The sequence below is a fragment of the Toxorhynchites rutilus genome, chromosome 2, assembly GCF_029784135.1.
Source record: "Toxorhynchites rutilus septentrionalis strain SRP chromosome 2, ASM2978413v1, whole genome shotgun sequence".
Classification (NCBI taxonomy): domain Eukaryota; kingdom Metazoa; phylum Arthropoda; class Insecta; order Diptera; family Culicidae; genus Toxorhynchites; species Toxorhynchites rutilus.
This window is the reverse complement of record NC_073745.1, coordinates 107,994,215-108,020,931: the sequence shown is the minus strand read 5'-3', so window position 1 is coordinate 108,020,931 and position 26,717 is coordinate 107,994,215. Positions and strand designations below refer to the sequence as shown.

At 39.0% G+C, this 26,717-nt stretch overlaps 1 protein-coding gene across 3 annotated transcripts; it reads left to right on the top strand.

Annotated features, from left to right (window-relative positions):
- The first annotated feature begins 1,650 nt into the window (after window positions 1-1,650).
- On the top strand, window positions 1,651-26,158 carry LOC129768428 (clustered mitochondria protein homolog). 3 transcript variants are annotated; one of them, XM_055770080.1, is made up of 7 exons: window positions 1,651-2,082; window positions 2,143-2,271; window positions 17,896-21,299; window positions 21,362-21,487; window positions 21,555-21,770; window positions 21,840-22,051; window positions 24,848-26,158. In XM_055770080.1, exons 2-7 carry the CDS (start codon window positions 2,172-2,174, stop codon window positions 25,113-25,115), a joined length of 4,326 nt encoding a protein of 1,441 aa, XP_055626055.1. In that variant the 5' UTR covers window positions 1,651-2,082; window positions 2,143-2,171; the 3' UTR covers window positions 25,116-26,158. The 3 variants fall into 3 exon arrangements, with proteins under 3 accessions (XP_055626055.1, XP_055626054.1, XP_055626056.1); XM_055770079.1 differs by having other exon boundaries at window positions 1,651-2,271; XM_055770081.1 differs by lacking the exons at window positions 1,651-2,082; window positions 2,143-2,271 and adding an exon at window positions 17,700-17,823.
- Window positions 26,159-26,717: the final 559 nt, after the last annotated feature.

Here is a 26,717-nt window from a genome sequence, read left to right as displayed (position 1 = left end):
ATCCACCTTCTCACTCACACATCCATACACGATGGATGATTTTTAGACAGATTGTTTAGATCAAAGCAACCGACAAACTATTCCCTATCAAGTGCGAATGTGTTGAATGAACGTTTCAAGCGGTGAGCATTCCCCGTGAACACTGTTGTTTAATTACGGGACGATGAAAAGCTAATGAATAAGACGGAAAAAACCGAAATGTCATATGACATTTTTAGGTCGACGGTACTTTGACTGTTCATGTTATGATGTTCATTAATGACATAGCACATACGTCTCCATTATTAGTGATACGATGGTAACCATTAGGCTAGGCGCAAATTGAGAAGCGTATAGCGCTCGTAAGCGAACGCGAGACTACCAACACGACTCATACGTGCCACAAACGTAGCGTGGTGGAGCGCATAATGAGTCGCAGTTTGGTGTAAATAACATGCCACTCGCATACAATGACTGATTAACACAGAGTTGCGCGATATATTTATTTACTAACACAATCACTCGACCAGTACAGCCATACAGTATCAAACCCACGGCGCTATATGATTGTTCACCAACACAACTACCACAACCGGCATGAGCAGCACGAGAAACTGTGGTTCAGCCACAGCGTCGCGTGAGTCGTGTCTCACGAGCGCTCCACCATCTCGCGTCATTTGGCCAATTTGCGCCGTTCTATCTGTTTTCATTAGCCACAAAAACAGGCGCTATATCGCGCCAAGTTACTCGCGCTATATGCGTCTCAATTTGCGCCTTGCCTTAACAAGACTGCCCAGCAAACATTAAATCGTATAACTTTGCACATGATAAGTCACATATAATTTCGTATCAAATCAAAATCGCATAAAATATCAATAAAAATATCGATCATATATATCTAAAATCGCATAAAATGCAAAAACACGATTTTCCATGTCATCGATGGATTGAGTGGTGACGTTGTCGTATCAAATCGCATATCAGTCCAAAAAGCATCGCATATCTTTATATACGGCTTTATATGCGTACAAAATATGGCATATACGTATATCGCCCCCACTTTTGTGTGTATATGCTAGTTATCTGCATCATATATCATACAAATGTGTCTTGGTTGTATGTATATCGCCTCCAATTATAGCTATTCATACGACTTAATGTTTGCTGGGTGGTAGCAACACAACACTGATTAGCTCGTTGAATGTACGTGACGTACAGGGAAAACACACACACACACACACACAATAAACACGTTCACTACATAAAAAACACGTCGATGAAAAGCGAGATGGAAAATGAAAGGTGGGAAGAATTTTTAAATCTGTGACGTCACAGATTTTGTTTATGTATGTTGCTTTTCTTATAATAGTCCACTACATAGGAAAATTGTTGTTATTAAAAGTAAAAATAGGCAAATGAAATGAACGAACTATTTTTTTTCCTAAATCAATGCTAGCGTTCAAAATCATAAGGGCCCGATATTTTAAAAGTAACTAAAATTTCATGAATCTTCCCACCTTCTATTCTTCATCTTCCATTGACTATCCCCCACAAATTGTGATAACTCGGGCCTACCAATGTTGAAAAACCTACTTGCCTACGATTGACACAAAACAATAGCCATCGAATGACATTTCGTATACTAAACGTGAAAAGAAATCACAAAATATGTGAACGGTGTGTTTACATCGCGAGCCGTCTAGTCCGTTTACCACAAACCGCGTGTTGCATAATTGTTGCCTGCTAAAAGTCGTATAATTCGCCGTGTTCTACGGTCAACTACAAACCGTCTTTCTTTGTATATTCTTCTCCATAATTCATAGTAAAAATACAAGATACATCTTCGCGTTTCCTATATATTTCGTCGAATAAAATACCGATTTACAATACATAAGTTCCTTTGACGGATTCTTTCAGTGTGTGTCGGTCTCTCCTGATTCTTGACATTCGAGGGATCTGAAACTACTCGCAGTTGGTTTTCTCACGTCGCGTAGTAAGGCAAGTGTTTTTTGTTCTCGCTGCACGCGATTTTGGTGAAACTTTGAACCGAGAGAAGAGTATTGGGATAATTTTTTTTCTGCATCCAAGAAGGCGTGGAAAATTGTATGTGCGGTTTGAAGTGATTTGTGTGTCAGTTCTGATAGAATACTGTTCCTCTAATAGTTGCCGTGAGATACAAAAGTTGAGGAAAAATGGCCCTCGGCACGGAGAAAATCGACGGCAACTCGACTTCATCGGTCTCCAAAGGCGGACCGGCAGCGGCAGCTACTAATGCAGAGTCAAAGAAAAAAGGTTAGATTCCATATTTTTCATTTCTTCACGGCTGAAACATCGGCTCCATTAGAATGCCGATACATGTGGTTTGATTAATGTCAAAATTCGCAGTTCATACTTGGTTTTTTTTCATCTCAAATCGATAATTGAAATGATTGACTCTATTCTGTCCAACCGCGGGGTGAGAGTAAATAGTCTTTCAATCGTAAAATCGATATGCGTCGGGAGATACTCCATGACAAAATCCATGCAGCACACGAGCAGTCATATAATCAGTTACGTAACGACCTCCCGTAACTTGGAGCCGTGCGGTTTGAAGCATTTGCTCAGCCTGCTAGTAGGCTGGAAGTCGGATAAGGATAAGGTACTTTGATACCGCGGCTGATAGGTGTGATTATAGATTGCTCAGGAAGCATCCATTGAGAACAAAACAAAGGCATTCCCAGAGGGAAGATTATGAAAATTTGTGATTTCGGAAGTACATCTGCATACGAAAGAGTGGAGCACTAGATTTGTTTCCTCTCACTTGAGCGCAGTGATGTACGGAAAGGTAACTTGCGGTTCAGTATTGAAAGAAAAAAATACCGGGAAAATCGTAAATTATTTTGTACAGTGTTTTTAAGTTTGCTCATGTTTGATGTATGATTATTGAGACGTATAAAACTTTGTACAGAGCTTAGAAACAACAAAGCTGCAACTATCGGGTTTGGCATGTTTTTCATACATCACCACATCACTGGCAGCACTGCAAGTGCTCTCCCGTGTTTGCTTGTTTGTCACTATCTCACACAAGTCAACTCGTAACGAGTCAAACATGTGATCGGTGGATAGAGAGAAAATATTGAATAGTATGTCGCTACTACAAAATAGCTGATTGCATTGCGATTTACGTTTCGTACTTACATTGCACCTCAGACGCAATGCAGTTTACAAAGTCTAATCAGTTGCTTTTGCAGTACTTCTGTGTACTGATAAAGATTATTGCTTCAATTTCATTGATTGAACGAGATTTTACATCATTCCTCTCACTTCGATAACCGGCCGGTCGCCGGTTCACCATGTGAGAAAGAGCGTGGTTACTCATTCCGGGATTGCAATTGCATCATTCTAATGATGACGTTCATCAGGAAGAGAGATATTTCGTTATCAGTTTTGTGTATATTTCCGATGGGGTTGTATTCACTTACTGTTTTGTATGCATGACATACGAGAGTTCGCTTTGATTCCTTATTCCAAAAGTTTGGATTATAGATGCAGATTTCAATTTCGGATATCGGATGCAAACTCAAAATTCTGACACTTATATGTACTGGAATCCTATCGTATTGTATGATCCGATCGAACTCGAATTTTGCATTTTGCAATCCGTTCGAATCATAATTCGAACACTCATTGCAATTGTCGAACAATTGTGAAAATAAAAACCGAATAATTATTTATCATGCATTGAAAATAAATTCTCTCCGATTTTTGAGGAAATATGTAAAAATTTGATCTCTCCACGCTTACTTTGAATATGCATACAGTGTCGGACAAACATTAAGTCCACTGCTCAAGCAAAAAAAGAAAAAATAATTCAATCCAGTGCTTCAATCTATTCATAATGATTTATTTGCATTGTTCGAAGAAATTTATAACATCTGTACTTAACCCTTTCACTACGGCAGTGTGCTCCGAAAAGGTGGTGTGATCGATGTGCAGTATCACTCTATAGACGTCTATAGACGACACTCGTAGCGAAAGGGTTAAAACAATAGTCATTCATTAAAACATGCGTTTTATGCATACTTTTTTTTCTTTTTATTTATTTCATATTTATCAGTTACAATTTATTACCTGTTCACTGAATTAGCATTTGCGCTTGCTAAAAAAAGTAGAAAGTTTTACCTAACTTAACCTACTTTAACCTAATCTAAACCTAAGGTTAGTAATACCGATTATCCGCGGCAACTCGGGGTTAGTAATTAAAGTATTACGAACCAGTGAAACCCAATTTCTCCAAGCACAACTTAACCGACCTTAGCAGATATTCAGAAACCCTTTGAATTGTTTTGCAATTTTTTTCTTATTGTTTCATCTTTCGCATCTGTAACATTTTTCAGAAATTTGTGACGCAATCAACTCCTCTGGACCACTGATTTGTAGTTTCATTCGCAAATGTATTATAGACTTGATCCACGACCAAACCTTCAAAGCTGAAATACAAAGTTTCATCCTGTGTTTCAGTTTGTCGAGACTACCATAAAATTTTTTTTGTCAAAAATCGACACTCTGGGACTTAGCTGAACAACTTGAGAACTAATCAAGCAAATAGAACCAAATTTGGCATATGGAGGTTTTAGGAGGCACGAAACGTTTCTATGGTGGTTCGACACACCTACCCCCTCTCTAAGGGCATGGGGGCTGCCATACAAATGAAACACAAACTTCTGCATAATTCGAAAACTAATCAAGCAAATGGAGCCAAATTTGGGATGAGAGGGTTTTTAGGTACGAGAAATGTTTCTTTTTTTTCTCATAAAAATAATGCGCATATTTCAACCGAACATATTCCAACCAAACATGACAATTGAAAATTTTCGGAAAACTCTGAAGGAAAATGGGAAAATTCGAAAAATTCAATTCGCATGTGTTCTACAATTACAGATTGACAAGCGTTGTTAGTCCATTTGATGTTTGCGGTAACGAAATTGATCTTCGTTCGAAAGTGGAAATGGATTTTAATGTGATAAAACGCACTCCTATATCGTCTTCAATCTATATAAATAAAAATGGATCGTCGAATGTTGATAAGAGCAAAACTCGAGAAAGTAATTGTTCGATTTAGGGCTGTCTTTATTCTATCATATTTTCTGTATCAAACATTTATTCCATGTAACGAAGAAACATGTTATTTGCAAGTGGATGAAAAATCTTGCATGAGAATTGTGTCTGAAAATAATCTGATATTATAATGACGAGTTTTAGTAGAAGTACTGAAATTTTATAGTAAAAAATAATTTTAAAGAGTAGATTAGAAGATTTTTTTTATTATGAACATTATTAATTCTATTTTATTATGAACAGTTCTGCGATTGGACCCATGAACCTGGGCTTAGTAAGAAAACGTGGATGTGATAACGAAAAATAAATTTTGGGCGGGACGATGTTTGCCGGGTCAGCTAGTATATAATAAAATTTAAAAATATACTTACCATTCTGTTCTTATTACATGCATATTCTCAATCATATCCATCACCAACAACTTCCGTTGTATTCGTGAGTCTACCTCGTTTAAAGGTAAGAGTCGATCCTGAGGTAATCAAACGATTTAGTACCACCGAGCTAACGAGGACTTACAATTTCTTCGAACAATGCAAATAAATGTTAATAAATGGATTGAAGCACTGGCTTGGATTATTTTTTTCTAGGAATGTAGAGGTTTTGTCACTTTCTTTTTTGCTTGAGCAGTGGTTTCAATGTTTTGTCCGAAACTGTATATCAGAGGTGGACAAACTTTTGGGTATTATGGGCGACTAATTGTTCAAATGTTAGGCTGCGGTCTACCAACGTTAATTGCATCAAAAAGTTATTTTGTATGTTCATGAAGCATTAATTTTCTATAAAGATACACCCAAAATGATTATTAAATTTCTCAATTACTTAGAGCATGGGTTTTTATATTTTTATAGATAAACATTTGCCGGAGCGACCCAAGCTCAAAAACATCTGACGGAGCATCTGCATTTTTGACTTAGGACTACGTCTTACATTAAGGGTGCCAAATCAGAAAACAGGTCACGTTTTTATGAAATAAAGTTAACGTTAATAACTATTTTTGCTGCGATTTGCATACCAATCGAATTGAAAATTTCCTAAGATTTGTTTGATATGCTATACATTACAATCCCATAGTCTGTATATGGTTTAAATTGCATTCCCATTTCCCCATACATTTGTTCTGTCCATTTGTGTGCTTTTCCGAACAGAGCTGTGAATAACGGGCAACTTATACAGCCGCTAGAATAGAAACAATGAAGGCTAGCATATAAGTATTGGATCTCCTCTGAGGAAAATTCTCAGAATATTTCTGAGCTTGAGCTTGGGTAGACTGTACAATTCGTAGTTGCTCTCCGTGATTGACCTGAACCAACCAAATTGCACAAAGAACACACAGAATGACGCTTGGGACTAGCAAATCATTCTCGTTGTGCAATTTTCGGTGATTCGAGCTTTAAATGGTCAATAACGAAGCCGGCCACGTCCTTACAGTCACCAGGGGAAGGGAAGGAATGTTAGTATGATATTCGCCGCCCGAAATCCAGAAGGGTCGCCTCTATAGCGTGGTTCCCTAGCGTTTATCATGGAAGGGATAGTTGTTAGTGGGAAAGGTTAAGAAAAATCAGGATTCACTGCGGTAAGTGATGTGATTCTAAAAACCTGAACTCTCAACTATTCGGCGAAATGGGATTTGATAAAAATATACATTCTTATCGGACTGGTCATACATTTCGGTATTCATCGTGCGTAGTACATATATAATTTTCCTGACCTGAGAAGCTCATAAAAAATCTCCTTTAAAAGCTCTCAATCTATATATTTTTATTCAATCGCGGAGACTAAGGTTATTTTTGGCAACCTGAGAAGGTCGCAAAGAAACCCTTTTAGTATACCGACGATATATTCTGAACCTGAGAGGGTCACCGAGGAAATTCTTTTAAACTCGCTTAAATTGACTATGTATTTCGATGTTCGTCACTTGTATTATCTTTAAAAATATAATTCAATCGCGATGACCGAGGTTATTTTTTATTTATTTTAGGTCTCCGAGACAATGCTTCAACATTACTCAAATCGACGATATATTTTTCAACTCGACCACTTGAAGAAACAAGAGTCCAAAAATCTCATGTGTTACAACACGCAGCAGAAAATATCTTTAGCTATCCTGAGAAGGAGAATCTGTAAAATTAGTGAACCGGCTATATATTCTAGTATTCATCACACGTAATTTTTATCGAAATTCAATGGTCTCGGCGGATATTTAACTGTAATAAATCAGAGAATATAACCGAGAGAACTCCTCTAAACTAGATCATCCTGACGGTATATTCCGTTATTCATCACGCCTATCCTATATCAAACTTCAATCGCGACCGCGAAGAGTTATTTCTGAGAAACCTGAGAAGGTCACTGAAAAAACTTATTATAAAACTTATTCTTCTTATTTTTCATTCTTTATTGTTGTTCCATTCATGACTATATTTCTTGAAAGAAATGTACACAACTAATTCATATTACTTGTCATGGTTTTAAAATGAAAACAACGATACTTCATTAAAACTCGTATTCGTAGTCTTCGAAGGCGAAGTTTTCTCAAAAATAGTTTTTATGGTCATTCAACAAATGATATGCGTGGAGAAAACACTGTTGAAATTGTTTCTAGTGATAAATTTTTATCTTATTACAAGTTATAATCGATTTTTTTTATTTCTGTATTGACAAATCATAGTTTTCATGATGAAATATCTTTGTTTCGTGTTTAAACCTCATTTTTAGCCCATTTAGATTTTCGTTATTCGCGGTGACCTTACCAGATTATTTCACGGACATAGTTCCTTCAGAATTGTCGTACAAGTCGTGCAGCACCGATCCGCTAGCTATTGCTCGACAAGACCGATTTCGTCGGAAAATGATTCACTTCAATAAGCAATAACCATTGACTTGTAGTCAGGGTTACTATATCTACGAAATAAACTGTATTTATACTGATTTTTGGGACATTTTGAAACCAAGAATCTGTAGATACAGATAGTTGAGTTTCATACAGAAAATACAGATTTTTTAAAATAACTTTTCATTATTAGTAATACACGTCGGACTCGATTATTTATTATGATTCGATTATATACAATTTTAGACTCGATTATACACAGAGTTTTTGGATTGAGCTGCAATTGCAGACAGACGTGCGCGTTTGTGCTCTGTGCTATTCCTCCCAGTTTTCATGGTTTTCTGATTTAAGACCAAGTGCTTCGGTTTTACGATACGAAAGTGATACGAAATAAGGACGGATTCATTGGAGTTTTTTGAAACTTTTTAGACAACTAAAGAAAGCAATTGATTAATGCAACTGCTGAGAACTATTTTGTTTTTGCATGACGATTGCGTAACATGGAGAGATATTTTTTGGTACAGTCTGTCTTGCTTTGCAATACGCAATTTTTCTTCGCGTTTGTGTGTGCTTGCAAAATAGATAGTGAAGTGGCGGTGAAATGAAATCTACTGAAAGTGGAAGATCAAAGTCTATGAGTTAAATCTATATTAGGCGTTTTCGCCTCATGTGAACCCGGACCGCTTTCCGGTTGACTCGGTCATTTTCATGTTCCATCATGTTTATTTTTCTTCTACCGAGTGATGCAAGCTATAAGTGTTAGTGTGTGCATGAGTTGTTCATAATCAAAGCGGAATCGTGTGTAAATGGCTTAGTGGCAGCAAGATATATAATCGAATTTTATTCGAGTGGTATTATCACGATAATCGGATACATAATAGCTGTACAAGTAGTTAAATTGTCAAGCAAATATATCTCACAGCTAATTTTCTAATCAATTCTAATCAATTTCATCTTTTGTCATATCTTTTATCCAAAAGTTTTTATTATCTGGTTATAATTCGTTAAAATTCCTTGAGCATAAGTGTTAGATCATGGTTGAATATCGTATGGTAACGGTATATTCTGATGGGAATTGTATAGTTGTGTAGAAGAAAAACTCCAGCCTAATGCATACTAACGAATAATTCTCACTCATATTCCCACAGTCATCTAACCGTCGATTTGCTTTATTTGCTTTTGAGAACAAAGTTTTAAAAACACATCAATCGCCATGTAGGAAAATGTTTTAAGCATGTCCATTATTTTCCGTCCTCGATAAAATTTTACTTAGTTTTGCAGTTTAAACAGAAATTCAACCATTGACTTGCTTTTCTTGCGAGTTTTTCATTGTTTTGTTTTTCAATATTTGTGTAATTTTGGGGATGCAGTATTGTGTACGGCTTATAAAATATTATTTACTAATCATTTGGTGAAAATTGTGAAAAAAATAGAATAATTATAATTTGAATTAAATTACAGTAACTCATAGAAACGAATTCATCTCATTTAACCGAATCGTTGAGAGGTCACGTTTCTAGAATCACATCACTTACCGCAGTGAATCCTGATTTTTCTTAACCATTCCCACTAACAACTATCCCTTCCATGATAAACGCTAGGGAACCACGCTATAGAGGCGACCCTTCTGGATTTCGGGCGGCGAATATCATACTAACATTCCTTCCCTTCCCCTGGTGACTGTAAGGACGTGGCCGGCGTCGTTATTGACAATTTAAAGCTCGAATCACCGGAAATTGCACAACGAGAATGATTTGCTAGTCCCAAGCGTCATTCTGTGTGTTCTTTGTGCAATTTGGTTGGTTCAGGTCAATCACGAAGAGCAACTACGAATTGTACAGTCTACCCAAGCTCAAGCTCAAGCTCAATTTTAGACTCGATTATACACAGTTCCAAAAAAATATTTTTTATATTTCTAATATGACTTATTCCAAGCGAAATGGAATGTGTCAACCTTAAAGTGAAAGTTAATTGCCTATTACGAGTAAAGTAAAAATCGTGATTTTGGTAGATTTTAGTTGAAGATTCACCAGGAATTTTTTAAAATGATATTATAATTAACGAAATTATAAAAGATAGAAGTTGGGTATCAAAAACAAATCGTAGAGCGGTTAGAGAGCTTTAATTGAGTCGATATAAACATTCAAGTTTATTATGTAGTTTTTGGATAAAATTAAGCATAATTCCTTAAAAAACACAAACTTTGAAGTTTTTCACTTCTAAAATGTTACTTAAATCAACTAATTAGAAGGTTTCACAAAACTGTGTCTTGTATGAAATTTTCTTATCTTTCGAATGTAAGCAACAGAGTTTTCCTACGTAGCGTAATTTTTGACTTAGAGCCAGTTTAAGGCAAACAGTGCCCGAAACAGAGAAAAAGTTCAGTAAGTTGATTGCGTTCAGAGTTACAAGCTCTAGAAAACGTGTGATCACATTGCAAGACGGAGGAAATTTCTTTGACGAAAAATTCTCCCGAACGGGAATCGAACCCGAACCCCCGGCATGTTAGGTTTGACGCTAGCCACTCGGCCACGGGAGCACAACCATTCAATGGTACTAATGCTAAAATTATGCTTCAAAATTGGACTTTTTTAATACATATATCAATACAGATTTCCTGAAAAAAAAACTAAGAAACTAAGATGAAAAGATTTGTTCAGACACATATTTTATTATGGCAACCCTGTTTGTAGCATGCATCGAGTCGAATCGATGGAATTGTGGCATTAGATATACAGTACTCGTTCGCTATCTGGACCAGTTATTGGATTTTACTCGCTAACTGTTGCAACCCAGTTAGCGAGTAAAAAAAAAGCAAAAGTAAAACTATGTATTGAATATGACATCTATTATTGATACATATATGTACTGCAGCCCAATTACGGCCCCTTCCGTTAAAAAAAATCCAGTCAAAGAAAGTCCAGTTCGCGAACGACTATTATACACGATGTATACTTCGATCGACATTATATACGATTGTGGTTCAATCCCACTTCATACACGACTTAGAGTTATATGATGTAACTAGCTGACCCGGCAAACGTTGTTCTGCCATACACATTATTTCAAGTGAATATGTTGGTTGTTGAATAAATAATAACTAATTAAAAATAATAGAATAACGACAAAAATTAAAAAAAAACCCAAACAATTCCTTTCCTAATTCAATATATTCCATAAACGTAACAGACATGTTTGATCTCTTAAAAAATGAAAAGTGAAAAAAAGTAATATATTTTGTCGTGAAGTAGAAAAATGGAATAAAGAAAATCAATATTAGTTTCGTTCAGTTGCTGTCTCGTTAGTAAAAAACGCTGGGTTCTGATAACTTCATTGGAGCTGATGTACCGGCCAATTTGGCAGCGCATCAAATTGTCCTTGCCATTCTGTTCTTACTAATCATCAGCAACGGATGAAGGCTAGTTTTTAACATAAAAGTTCTGAATTTGCACCACCTACGATATTGTGCAGCTTTACGAAGTAAATTCATTGTGATCACTGTGATGCATACATTAGAGCAACTGTTGTTACTCACTGTTGAGAGACAGCATTCTCGCGTTTGGTCCCTATCTCACACAAGTGAGTGATAACACCCCATACTCACACACAACAGTCAGAATGGTAAACTTTGGTATTTAACTGGTTGTGTAGAATGTGACTTGCACAATTTTGCCGTTGACAAACACGCTCAAAGGCTTACTCCAGAGTATCGCAGATCAATATTTTAGTGTTACCCACCTCTAATAATTCAACCGGTCTCATACACACGCGAGTATGTCGTAATACCACACATGAGAACCTAATCGTTAAATCGCTAGACGCTAAACACTTTTTCCTTCTGGCCGACTTAGCTTCTCTTGCTCCTCACACACGTGTTTCAATTTCTGTTTGTCTACACGATTAGCGATAAAGGTTTCTTGAGGATGAAAACATTCTCTGTTTGCTCCCAGACTTCAGCTTTTCTTCAAATCAATCTTATCTGTTCACATTATGGACAGACTAAGAGAGAGTGAGAGATGGAATAATTTGGTTTCACTTCTTCTTACCGTAGATCACTTTCGCGCTGGATGCTATATGTATCCCAACGGCTGTGCAACGGTCGTGACTGATAATTATCTTATGTTTAAATATAGTATTTGATGTTCGTGTAGCTGCACTTCCGCGCGTTTCTGCACAACACTGCCGTGATTGTCTATTTTTGAATGGTATTGTAACCACGAGAAATGCTTTTTAGGAGCATATATCAAATATTAAAATATGAGTTTGTTCAAGGTACGAAACGTAATTTCATGTTAGATAGACTAGAATCGAGTGTTTACAGAAATCGGTTAAATACTATGTATATTGCTGCGATCCGGACTGTATATTTTACTTCTCAAAGAAAGTGGCATCTAGTGAGTTGACTAGTTGTGCACCTACACGGTAATCCAAAATTTTTACTCAAAATTACAGAATGGGGGTTAATAAATGCTCATATATTTTTTTCTTGAACCAAGAATTTTAATGGATTGGCGGAACTATCTCGTGTTTCATCGTATTTCAAGCATTCATGAGTCTAATTCTAATTTTGAGCTGTGTGTAGTTGACGTATGTTGTATATAAATTTAATACAACATTGCTGAGTTACATGCGCAATGGAATATGATAGGATGTTTCTTAAATATAATATTACAGTCTTGATTTCGGGGACAAATTATTTGTTTAATTAAATTTCTTGTAGCGGTACAGTAATGAAATTTTTCGTTCTGTGCGATGGGCAAACTGATCGATTATGTTTTGCGAAAAAAATACACTGATGCTGGAGCTCATGAAGTATTTTGTTTTCAATAATAGCCATAAATATAAGTTTTTCGAGTCGCTCCGCTACCATCAAATATCGTCAAGATTGCTACCGATCAGTGTTTTTTTAACCTGCGGTATTTTCTTCTCGGAAAATTCTGACAGATTCTGATAGAACACTCTCAGTTCCTTACCTAAATTCACTTTGTAAAACTTGGAGAAACGACAACAAAGATCATCTATTAACCGTTTAGGAAACGTCGTATTAAAGTGTTCAAATATTGAGCAGTCGAGCAAACCTAAAAAGCTTACTTATTAAGATCAGCAAACCGCAGATTCAACTCGTCGAGGATGCAGTCAGTAAATTTTTTAATTTTATTTCCTTGTTTTTGAATTATTCGTGCAAGAGTGCGAAAAAACGAGATTGAGAACATGCGTCTTACAATGAATATAATCAGCGTTTGGAAACGACATCTTTACGATCCCCTGAATTCCTCCTTTATCTCCTAACAGCACTCGAGATCCATCATATGTTTGCGCAACAGCTTGGCAGGTGATACGCCAAATTGCTGCAGTAAACTAAAGCGGCATATAGACGTTCAATATTATTGATCAATAATATTAAATATTTTAGTTTGTGCAATATTTCGTCTAGGGCAGTAGTGGCCATCCTGCGGACCGCGGGTCGCATGCGGCCCTCCGACGTTGTTCATGCGGCCCGCAGCCTGATTTGAAAAAAAAAAAAATCATGAGGGAAATTAAGAATATAGATGAAATTTTTTCAATACAATTGAATAAAAATAACTTTGTGAGTAATTCTTGTTAAGGGGGTAGAAAATAAAAATAAAAATTATGTCCTAAAATGTTCTCTGGGATGTCCCAGGTTTGTCCGATGCTCCGTTCCTAAGTTACAAGCCAATTAGTGGACCTAAATCTTTGCGTAAGGAACGCGGGTCCAAAATTTAAAACGCGTTTTTCTCGAAACAAAGTTTTGCAAACTGGTGGGAGTTCTTCTTCCGGAACGGTTCATCCGATTTTGACGAAATAGATTTTCCCAGATTCTCCACTAAATTTCCTGTCATCGTACGTAGAATTTTTTTGATGTGTTGAAAATGTAAAATTTTTGTGACTGGTTTTTTCTCGATTTTTAAGGCAAAAACGCATTTTTTTTTTACAAAAAATGTCGCCTTTTCGTCAAAAATCAGCATTTTAAAAAATCCTACGTACGATGACAAGAAATATATCCAAGATCACGTAAAAAATCATTGATAAAAATCGGTCCACTAGAACAATTTGTAGGACTTCCTCCAGTTTATAAGGTTATGACTGCAAGGGTTCAACAAACCGGTTGTCCGATCACCAATGGATTCATAACCTTACACCGGATGAGGAATCGAAGAGATAGTAAATTGAAGCGATCTTTTAGTGGGAGTACGGGATGAGGGCGTACATCCCAACGCAATACGGAGACAAAGATACTGAATTCTCTCGAGTTTAATGAGGTGTGTTTTGGCAGCTGATTGAAAACAGAAACTGCCATACTCCATCACTGAGAGAATAGTTGTTCGATACAACATTATAAGATCTTCGGGATGGGCTCCCCACCAGGTGCCGGCAATTGTACGGCGAAAGTTTATCCTTGTTGACATTTTTTACTCTGATACCTAATACTGGCCCCCAAGTACATTTGGATTCGATCCAGACCCCAAGATACTTGAATAACATAGCATGAGTGATCAGTTTACCCAAAAGTTGAAGCTTTGATTTTGTTAGCTTATGCTTCCGAGAAAAAAAAACACCATCTCTGTTTTCTTCGTGGAGAATTCGTTCCCTAGTCCAATGGCCCAGGTTGAAAAAATATTGTGCCATAATATTGAACTTCTATGGGCCGCTTATCGATATGGTTACCGGACCTACACTACTAACATCTCTCAATGATACAAATCTTTCGGTTGGAATAAAATTTAAAAAGAAGTTTAATTCATGACGAATGTCAAAGGGTAGCCAACTGAGATTTCCTAGATCAATGAAACATTGATCATAACTCCAACAAAATTAACTTGTCTCACTGTCTCGCGATCTGCTCTAGCATGGTGGATCCAAAAATTTCCACCAACTCATTCTGAACTGTTGCCGTTGTTGCAGAAAATACTGCCCTGGCATTTATGAAGTCAGAAAACGATATATCTTTCGAAGACAAAAAGTTACACAGGGCTTTCATGCCTTCTCTGTTTTTTCCATTGAGTTATGCTTGTTTCTTGCGATTTCATTAGCATAATCTAACGCATCTGCAATGCGAGTTTTCTCAAACATTTCCCGGCATGTCATGTATGTTGTGTGCTCTTTGGTAGCTTTGGTAGCATTTTTGCCCGTTATTGATAGCTCTGTTCGGGAAAGCACACAAATGGATAGAGCAAATGTATGGGGAAATGGGAATGCTTCCAATTTTCATCAATTTAAACCATATACAGACTATGGGATTGTAATGTATAGTGAAGCAAACAAATCTCAGAAAATTTCCAATTCGATTGGTATGCAAAACGTTGAAATCCGTTCGCAGCAAAAATAGTTATTAACGTTAATTTTATTTCATAAAAAGTGACCTGTTTTCTGATTTGGCACCCTTAATGTAAAACTTAGTCTTACGTCAAAAACTGGATGAAATTTAATCATCTGGAGTACGCCAATCCGACTGTGAAAGTGAAGCGTTTGATAACCTGCACGTGCAAAGCCAAATATACACGGAACAGACCCTAGTACATTTACTAGAGCGAATCTGTGAATCTGGGGTGTGCATGGTTGTCTTATTCGGGTTGCGAGGATTACGAGAGTCCTCGCGATGAGGAGATCTAATTGAACCCACAAGCGTTCTATTCTCTTGTGCACAACTTCCACTGCACGAAATCGTTGTCAACACATTGGCAGTTTAGTTAGCCAGAACTTCACAATTTTATCAATCTGTGTGTAGATATACGTAATTTTGGTGCACTAACTAATGTGCGCGGACAGGGGGAGTTGCCGGTGTAGGAAAAGGAAACGCGAAAGAGGAATCAACTTTCCTTTTTCATCCCTATACTTTTCCCAACTAACCCTTCCCATCCTTTCCAAAATTTCAATATGTGCGTAACAGAAGCCGAACACATACAAACAAAGATATGCATTCAGATGATCCTCACCAATAATTATGGTTCCATATCCCCATATACGACTGCCATAAGTATAGCATCGCGAATAAACCATCGGTTAGTTAGAAGTATTCCTGTGTTTAATTTCCAAAGTTTTCCTTTCTCCGAACAAGCCACGTACCAAATCCTGAGCTATCATCCTGGCCTCCTTCAGCCGAAGGAACCGCCATTATCCTCAATGGTGTGATCCACCACCCCTCTCCACAGTGTCCGTAGACTGAACACTGCATTTGCATTTCGAGTAGGGGAAATGGGGGGAATTTGGACCCCCTAAGCAAATCGCCTAATATTTCCAAACTAATACGGTCTAAATGAAAAATGTCACATTGTATACCGAGCTACACTTGTTTTCTCTCAATCAATAATGTTTAATCATTATACTAGGCTGTCAAAAAAGTCCTGCGGTATTTTTTTTGAATTTTCATTTGTTCATAAAATTAGTTACAATCATCTATTTTAAGTCAAATATGCGCCGTTTTGTTCGATGACTTGTTCGCAACGAGATGCCAACTTCATAATACCCCTGTTATAGAAGCTCGCTTCCTTATTGGCAAAAAACTCGGATAGCCAATTTTCACAGGCCTCTTTTGTGGCTAACTTCTGACTACCTAGCTCGTTCGCCATGGACAAAAACAGGTGGTAGTCACTTGGTGCAAGGTTCGGACTATACGGCGGATGCAAAAGAACCTCCCATCCGAGCTCCCTGAGCTTCTGGCGCGTCACCAAAGAAGTGTGTGGCCTGGCGTTGTGGAAGACAATGCGGCCTCTGTTTATCAAAGATGGCCTCTTCTTCATGAGTGCTACCATCAAGCGATCCAGTTGTTGGCATTACAGGTCCGAATTGAGCGTTTGGCCATAGGGAAGCAGCTCATAATAGATTATTCCTTGACAATCCCACCAAACACACAGCAGAACCTTCCTGGCCGTTAATGAGGGCTTGGCCACCGTCTGAGCCGCTTCAGCAGGCTTCGACCACGACCGTTTGCGCTTCACGTTGTCGTAAGGAAGAATAATTGACACAACGTGACGGGACGGAACGTGAACGTGACGTGGATGTTGTATGTGAATCGCACTTAATAGTGTCAAATGAATGGTGACAATATGGTTGTATGGTGTGCTTTTCTCTTTCATTCTAGCGTTTTGGTTTTTTGTGTTTTCAGTGCTTCAAAAAAGGAAAAGATAGATTTATGATCTGTACGAAAAATTAGCCAAATGTTTTCCTAGTAGATGGCGAAAAATTATAAAACTAGGCAACTTCGATTGCTTATGATCTGCAATGACCGTTGCAATTTAGGGGAAAAGTTGAGTATTTGCTGTAGAAAGGTGAAAATCCGCAAATATGGAGAACGGTCGACCACATTGTCTACAAGTATGAACAATACAACACTACTGTCGCTATTCAATTGACTTCAGTCATCAACAGTTGTTCTGTTTGCACACGAAATGAATATATTTTTATCCAACTAAATATAAACGAGTTGAATGCGTGTGAAACCTCCGTCGCAACAATTCAAACAATAACCATTTTTTTTCTTTCTCGCGCCACGGTTTCTAGCCCGATTTATATTGACATCACACGGGAAAAAAATATAAACAAGGAAGAAAGCGCAAGTCGCACCCGAAAATAATTTGTGACGACATAATTAAAGTTCAAGGTTCCAATTTTTGCTTCGTGGTTGTGTTAGGTGAGAGAGCGTGCGGAAAGCATCCGATTTGTTACATACAAACGCACCGGTTGTGGCGTACAGCAAAGTGGGCAAGTGACACAATTCGGTGAAACAGCAAGTGCATGAATGTGGAGGCGTTATAGATCGGACGTCGACAATCCCCACTACCATGTCAGGGGATTATACAATCACAAGCTGTTGTGCTGCCGCAAAAGGTGCATCCATCGTTAATAGTGTACGCTGGGGTTTATATTTGGATGATTGCGTGTTGTCTTTTACGATTTGTGTACGACTTTTTTAGCTTAGCATCACACGAAAAATCTAAATTATCATATTTTCTTTTTCTCTCATTTAATAGGAAACGGCAAAAAGCAGAGGAACAGCAAAGAAAAGGAATCGTCTCCGCCACTAACCGGCGGGAAGCAAACCTCCAAAGAACCCCAAGTGAATGGTCACAGCGAAGCAATCAATGGCGGCGTGAATGGTCATGCCTCGGAAACGGAACACCAGAATGGGACAGACGCGGATAGCAGCGGCAAGAAGAAATCCGACTCGGAAGTGATGGAAATAATCCAGGATACGGGTTTTACGGTGCAGATTCTGTCCCCCGGTGTGGAGGCGCTTTCGGTGCAGGTTTCTAGCATGGAATTGGTGCAGGAAATTCATCAACTGCTGATGGATCGGGATGATACGTGCCATCGGACGTGTTTCTCGCTGCAGCTGGACGGAGTCACATTGGATAACTTTGCTGAGCTCAAAAACATTGAAGGACTGAAGGATGGCTCGATAATAAAGGTCGTTGAAGAACCGTACACTATGCGTGAGGCAAGAATTCATGTGCGTCATGTGCGTGATTTGCTCAAATCGATGGATCCAGCGGATGCCTACAATGGGTTGGACTGCAGTTCGCTCACGTTCCTACACTCGATTACTCAGGGCGACATTCTAGAGAAGAAAAAAGGGCGCTCGGATAGCGTGGATTGTACTCCGCCGGAGTTCATAATGCCAGGGGCAAAGGAGAGACCGTTGCTTCCACTTCACCCAGGTGTTGGCAAAAAAGGTCCTCAACCGTTGAAGGTGCTGACAACGTCCGCTTGGAATCCACCACCGGGACCAAGAAAGCTACACGGTGATTTGATGTATCTGTATGTTGTGACCATGGAAGATAGAAGACTGCACATTTCTGCCTGTCCTCGGGGATTCTTTATAAATCAATCGTCAGATGATGTGTTCGATCCTCGCCCAGACAATCCGAGCTATCTTTGCCATTCGTTGATAGATTTGCTCTCACAGATATCGCCGACTTTCAGGCGGTGCTTTGCACAGATGCAGAAGAAGCGAACTCAGCGTCATCCGTTCGAACGAGTGGCGACTCCATATCAGGTTTACACGTGGTCTGCCCCTGCGCTGGAGCATACGATCGATGCCATTCGGGCGGAGGATACTTTCTCGTCGAAACTTGGCTACGAGGAACATATTCCCGGCCAAACGAGGGATTGGAACGAGGAGCTGCAAACAACACGGGAACTTCCGCGGGAAACCCTTCCGGAGAGGTTGTTGCGTGAACGTGCCATATTTAAAGTTCATAGTGATTTCGTGACCGCTGCAACCCGGGGTGCGATGGCTGTGATTGATGGGAATGTAATGGCGATTAACCCGGGAGAGGATTCCAAGATGCAAATGTTCATCTGGAACAATATATTTTTCTCGCTTGGGTTCGATGTGAGGGATCACTATAAGGAGCTTGGAGGAGATGCCGCGGCATTCGTTGCACCACGGAATGATCTCCATGGTGTTCGAGTTTATTCGGCCGTGGATGTTGAAGGATTATACACATTGGGGACAGTGGTTATCGATTACCGCGGATATAGAGTCACCGCTCAGTCAATTATTCCCGGAATCCTAGAGAGGGAACAGGAGCAATCTGTGGTGTATGGATCGATTGACTTTGGGAAAACGGTGCTGTCGCACGAGAAATATCTCGAACTTCTGAACAGCGCGGGAAAACATCTGAAAATATTACCACACAGTGTCTTAAACGATAAGGGTGAGGAGATCGAACTGTGTTCATCGGTTGAATGTAAGGGAATAATTGGAAACGATGGTCGGCACTACATTTTGGATTTGTTGCGAACGTTCCCACCTGATGTGAACTTCCTAAAATTGGACGAAGAGCTTAGCAAAGACTGCAAAACTCTCGGATTTCCGATAGAGCACAAGCACAAACTGAGCTGCCTACGGCAAGAGCTGTTGGAAGCATTTGTAGAGAGTCGCTATCTGATGTTCATCAAGCATGCTGCCTTCCAGTTGCAGCAACTGAACACCGTTAAGCGTCAGCAGAAGCAGGAGACCAAAGAAGACGAGAAGAAAGGAGATATCAAGGCCATAGAACAGAACCCAGAAGCCACAAAGGATGGAAATAAACAGGTCGAGGAGTCCAACAATAACGTCAAAGTAGAAGAAGAACCAGTGAAAGTAGTAGATCCCGCTAAAAAACCAAAAGAAAAATCTACCGAATTGCCCAAGGTTCAAACGGAGGAAGCCAAAAAACTAATGGAATCACTGTTGTCAAGTGATGAGAAGAACGAAAGCAAGGAAGTTATGAAACGAGCATGTGAAGCAGTGGGATCATTGAAGGAATATGAATTTGACATTCGCTTCAATCCGGATGTGTACTCTCCTGGTATCAAGCACGTGGAAAATCCGGACGCAGCCAATTCGATCAAAAAGCAAAAGCAGCTAGTGAAAGATGCAGCCGAATTTTTAGTGAAGCATCAAATACCAAGCTTTGTGCACGATTGCTTGGATCACACGGCTGCTCCAATGGACGGCACCACTTTAACGGAAACTTTGCACAGTCGTGGTATTAATATTCGCTATTTGGGGAAGGTCGCCAACCTATTGGCCAAAATCAAACAGCTGGAATATCTTCACACAATCACAGTCTCCGAGTTGATTGTCCGAGCTGCCAAGCACATCTTCACTACTTACGTGCAAAACACCGAAATGATGAGTATGGCATCGGCTATCAGTCATTTCTTGAATTGCTTCCTAACCACCACCGCAACGCTACCGAACGCCGGAATGGAATCGGATGCACTTATCAAGTCGGGTTCCTCCAGTGGCAAACAACAGCGGCGACAGAATAAGCGTTCCTCGGGCAGCAAAGGTGGCAAATCCTCATTCCAGTGCACCCAAGATAATAACGAATGGCAGCTGCTCACTCCCAAATCTCTCTGGGCTCAGATCCAGCAGGAACTGAAATCATACTGGGACTACGAACTGGCTTCCGCGGGTTCCCAGGATTCGGTCGAACAGATTGTCGCCCACAATAGGCTGCAGAAGATCAGCCTGCTGCGAGCATTTTGCCTCAAGACTGGTGTCCAAATTCTGCTCCGCGAGTACAACTTCGAGATGAAGAACAAGCCTACGTTTGTGGAGAGTGATATAGTGAATGTTTTCCCCGTTGTTAAACACATCAACCCGAGAGCTTCCGATGCGTACAACTTTTACACTACCGGCCAGAGCAAAATTCAGCAGGGTTACTTCAAGGATGGTTATGATCTGATCAGCGAAGCCCTGAACTTGTTGAATAACGTCTATGGTGCTATGCATCCGGAGAACGCACAATGCTTAAGGATGTTGGCTCGATTGAGCTATATTATGGGTGATCCACAGGAGGCTCTGGCCATCCAACAGCGGGCTGTTTTGATGAGCGAGCGGGTTAATGGTATTGATCATCCATATACAATTGCTGAATATGTAAGTTCAAACGCTCTCAAATGTAGATTATATTCTCATTTGTTTGAAAATCACTCTTGCAGGCTCCTCTTGCTTTGTATTGCTTTGCCAACAGTCAAATCAGCACTGCCCTCAAGTTGCTGTATCGTGCTAGATACCTCGCAACCATAGTGTGTGGTGAGAATCATCCGGATATCGCACTGCTGGATGTAAGGATATTCTGTTTTTTAGTTCCCTGTGTTCTATCCCTTATTCATTTCGTTTATTTTCTTGTAGAGCAATATCAGTCTTATTCTGCATGCCGTCGGGGAGTACGAACTCTCGCTACGGTTCCTCGAACACGCGTTAGCACTAAACATCAAATACCACGGTGTGAAATCGTTGAAGGTCGCAGTGAGCTATCATTTGGTGGCCCGAACACAGAGTTGCATGGGTGATTTCCGATCGGCGTTGAACAATGAGAAGGAAACGTATGCCATTTACAAGCAACAGGTGGGTTGTCATTTCAACAATTCTTATTGATGCATGAACTTACACGACATATTTTTTCTTAATACACAGCTGGGCGAGAATCACGAGAAGACCCAAGAATCTTCAGAATGTTTGCGTCATCTTACCCAGCAAGCGGTCGTGTTGCAGAAGAAAATGAATGACATATACTCGAATGGCAAGCTGACCAGTGGATTGCCACCGATTCACATCCAGCCGCCGTCGATGGGTTCGGTGCTGGATATGCTGAACGCCATCAACGGCATTATTTTTGTTCAAATAAGGTTAGTATGGAAAGAGTTTCGGTCAGGGTAGAACAAAAAAGTAGAAGGGTCTGAGCCTACGGGCACGGACGGAATTTTGACGTAGGACTGCGATTGCTCAGAACAGTTGTTTTTAAATGTAGTTCTTTCATTGTTCAGAAATCTGTTAGTTTAACTATTTTGAAACTCCAAATAACCGTTAAACTAGAGATGTGCCATCCGCTCATGACCTGTTCCGAAGAATCGACTCTTTGAAGTGAGTTGACACGGAACAGCTCGCAAAAAAAAAAACAAACAGCTCTTCAGCTCACTTTGATAATGATGCAGGAGAGAAAAGAGCTGTAGAATTGCAGAGAGTGTGTGAGCTGTAAGATTCAAATGAACCAAATGAACTGACCGCCTCTCGCTCTTCGTGCTATGATATCGGTTCAGTTTCATTTGTTCCTTGTCTTTTCAACTGTTATATTCGCGTTGGCGGCTTTGAGCTTTGTTTACCAGTTTAGGGGGCGCCAAAAATAAGAATTGACTTACAGGCAGAATGAATACGTTCTTAAAATTAAAATTATGAATGAAAATTAACTTCTGTGTATCAAATTGGTATTCTATTTCAATGAAAAACACTTTGTTTGCAGGTGTTGAAAAAATCTCATAAGATAATTGTTTTTGAGGACAACTTTATATTATAATGAAAAGTCTCACTAAAAATGTCGGAAATATATAGACAGATGGTTAATTAAGAGTCAGGAATACGTGTTGCAAGTAATTTAATAACATAGTGTGAAAAATTTCATTTAAATTTTATCATTTTAAAACTGGCTCCGTGTCTTCTAATCTGAAGATCACACTATCGAGTTGGGGCCCAAATTGAAAGTCGCCACCAGATATATACACTGACAACTGAGCTGAAGAGCTGTTCATAAAGAACAGCTCTTTTAGATGAGCTGGTCTGATCTGAGCTGTTCATCATGATGAGCTGGATTGCACGCCTCTAGTCATAGCCGTCAAACGGTTTGTAACGAACAAAAAAAGCAAATAAGCTTCTGGCAGGAAGTTCAACTGTCTAACTGAAAATGATTAATGAATATCAGTGTGACACACAACAGGGTGGATCGGTAAACAAAAAAATATCGTCATTGATTACATTGAATATAAAGTTTATGGGGAAGAAACAAAAAAAAGGTTGAAAATACATACAATTTCGTGATATTTTGAGGTAAAATACACATGAAATCATGAAGTTGCTTTATTTCTAATGGATAGCTATGATATTGCGATTTCATTCCAATGTCTTATTTTTATTATTAATCTTATTCTAAGGCATCGGGAGCAGTAGCTTTTTCGGCGAAATAATGTTCATTTGTCGACTATCACAATCAAGTCGTATTGGTTCTGCTGCTCAATCTATCATAGCAGGAATTAAGTCATTGAGAATTATGAATATGAGTCATGGAGATTATTAAAATTTAATTTCGTTTCATTTTTGTGATGCGATGTAATGCCGATCTCAATAAATCCTCGCATGATAGTTACCGCAGCCTGGAAGACACTCGCTTAAGATGTTCGGCACCCCGTCATATACAGAATTCATTCGCTAGCTGGATATCTTCAATTGGAATTATCTTCTTCTTCTTAAATGGCACTAACGTTCGTAGAGGAACTTCGCCGTCTCACAAAGTTGAATTACTTGCGTCATTTTCATTATTACTTAGTTGATATTTCTATGCCAAACAATACGCCTGAAAAGCATTCTGAGTGACAAGCTCTAGAATACGCGTAACCACGCGTTCTTTGAAGAAAAATTCCCCCGATCAGAACGAGAACCGAACCCGAACCCCCGGCATATTAGGTTTGACGCTAACCACTCGGCTACGGAAGCACTGCAAAGAAGTTATGTATCAATAATAGATGTCAACTTCGATTTGAAGTATTGCTTTTGTATTGATTATTTATTGGCCCATATATCACTGTGTGGGTGACACTTTCCTCGTTGCTTTAATGAAATCATGCCTTAATTTTGAGTGATGGATGAAATCTTGCATCTGATTACTTCAGCGTGTTTTCATTCGTGAAAGATCTTGCTAATAGATAGAACGAATGCACAAATTTTTTTTTGTTGCATACAACATTCATGGGAACGAAGTTGAAGAAAGAATGCATAGTACATGATTTACCTTTACATCCGCTCGCAAAACATACCTCTTTTATTTGTTTAATTGCTCACATGTTTTATTATTTCCACTGTTGAAAAATTTTGAAAAAAATGCTGGATAAATTTGCCGTCTAATGGTATATGTTATAACATATATCGTAAGAACTATTCTGCTTAATATGCTTTTGAAAACTCTTAATAAACGTAATAAACGACCCCCCTATATTGAAATCAAAGACGTAGTCCTACGTCAATAACGATACGCGGAAGGCATCAATAGCAGGACAATGCTGTGTGCTGTTTTGTGTAACTTGGCTGTGGTGATCTCAGGTGTAACGGTATTGGAGGCTGTGCTGGAAGAAGGTGCTACGTATGACCATGTTCTTGGAGGATTCTCTTGAATTTATTTTACAGTGTTCTAATTGTAGCTTACAATTTTCCCAACATGTTAAATTCTCATTATTTTTGCTTCCAAAAGTCATCACAATACTTTTTTTTCTCAGACTACTTATTTCCTTCTTTCCAAAGTAATCTTATGCAAGATACTATCCGTTATGCAATTTGAAGTGTTATACTCACATGACGATTGATACATAATTCAAGTTTCTCACAACCCGTTTCCAATTTTGATTAATCTATATGTATCTCGCTCCCCTCTTCATCCACAGCTCGAAGGAGATAGCAAACCTGAAGAACGAGATCGAGAAACGGCAGAAAGAGGTCGGTCCACCCACTGTAGTGCAGGCAAACCAGGAAGAGGTTGATCGTATGCTGACCGAAACGATGGCCAAAACAGCTGCCGGGATTCCGTTCGAAGAGCACGATAAACATGAACTTCCTAATGATGCGTGTGATGTCAGCGGCAGCGGCAGCAACAGTCAAGACAGCAGTAGTCAACCGAAAAACGACCAGCAGGCAACTGGCGCTACAAGCTGAAAGAAAGGCTTCAACACTCATCATCATCACTTCCAGCAGTAGACATTTCGATTGATACTGCCGGTTTTTTCAATAATCATTACAATAATCATCAACTGAAGGAAACATTTTTGGTCGATAGTTTGCGTTTGTTTTATTTGTTACGTAGCTCTGCTAGATAGAGCCTGTTTTGGGAGGTTAATATGTTCGTTAGTGCGCATTGTTTTCTTGCGTAGAATTTGATAAAATAATAGCAATTGAATAGTAATTTTGAACGAGCCTAGTTAACAGCGTTCACGCACAGATCAGTTCGTCGCAATTGCGTTTCCTCAAATCCGCCGAACAAGATCCATTACCATGAGATGGATAGAAAGAATAACGAATGGACACTGAGGGTATATATATACACATATATGTGCTGGTAGAACCAACGAAGTGCAATACATATTGAAACGAAAATCATCAATTAATAAGCCATACACAAAACAAACCAATCATTTAATTAAAATCAAATAGAATAAAATCGAAAAACGCGCCGTAGTTGTTCTAGTCAGTGTTCCAAACAACCGTTTTTTACTAATAATTTCATTTCCTACTAAATAACCACACACACAAGCTTACGATAACCACCAATACTCGCGGAAGAGTCTGTGCAGCCGGAAAGTGTATATCTTTCAAAATATAAATTACTATTTCTCAAGCTAACATCAAAAGCCAACCACAACACAAGAATATAATAGGTTGGCTCAACCATAATGAACTCTACACAATCTAAAAACAATGAATAAGCAAAGTGAGACAGCAGCTAGAAACGAAACACGAAATAATTAGGTAGTCATACGATTTCGTAAAAAAAGGAATGTAGCCCTAACAAACAACAAATTTAGCGTTTAGTTAGTGATGTAGGAGTTAAAACTCGTAGAACTCGTAGACTTCCGCCAAGAAGAAGGAACAAATCAAATTTTTAAGCGGTGAGGAATGCAAAAAATGCAATGAGAAATCATCGTTTAGGAAAGGTATAATTTCAGTTTTTTTCATCCAAATAAAAATATAACAGAAATTTAGACACGCCGTTTGGAACATGTTGATAACTAGAATATACCGAAAGAAAGTCCTCGTGTGCAGCCCCAAATCGCCGATAATAACGCTGTTTCAAGAATCTGTCGCTAGCAGGATTACCTCATTTTTTCGCCTGAGGAATTTCAAGATTTTCTTACATTTCTCGTAGCTCCCGGATGCGGTTGGTAATCATGTGTGGCTTTTTCAGTGCCCTCGACTTCGTCCCGTAATCTTCCTTCACGAACTTCTGTGCCATAAATCAATGATCCCGTGTTTCTTCGCAGTTTTCCTCACTGAATGTGAATGGGTCTTCCTTTTGCTGGCAGCGATAAACCTCGAAACTCGGGGTTGACTTCGGACGACCTGTGGCCACCTTCGCGGATAGTTGTCCTTTCTTTTCTCGTTCTAAGATCCTTCTCACGGTCCACCAGAATACTACCTCGACGATTGAAATGCATTTGTATGCAGTGTATAGGTGAAAAACGTCGGAAAAATCGAGCTAGTGCTCTGAATGTTAAATTTTCAATTTTCCACAATGTTTTCGTTTGTATTCGCGTTGACGGC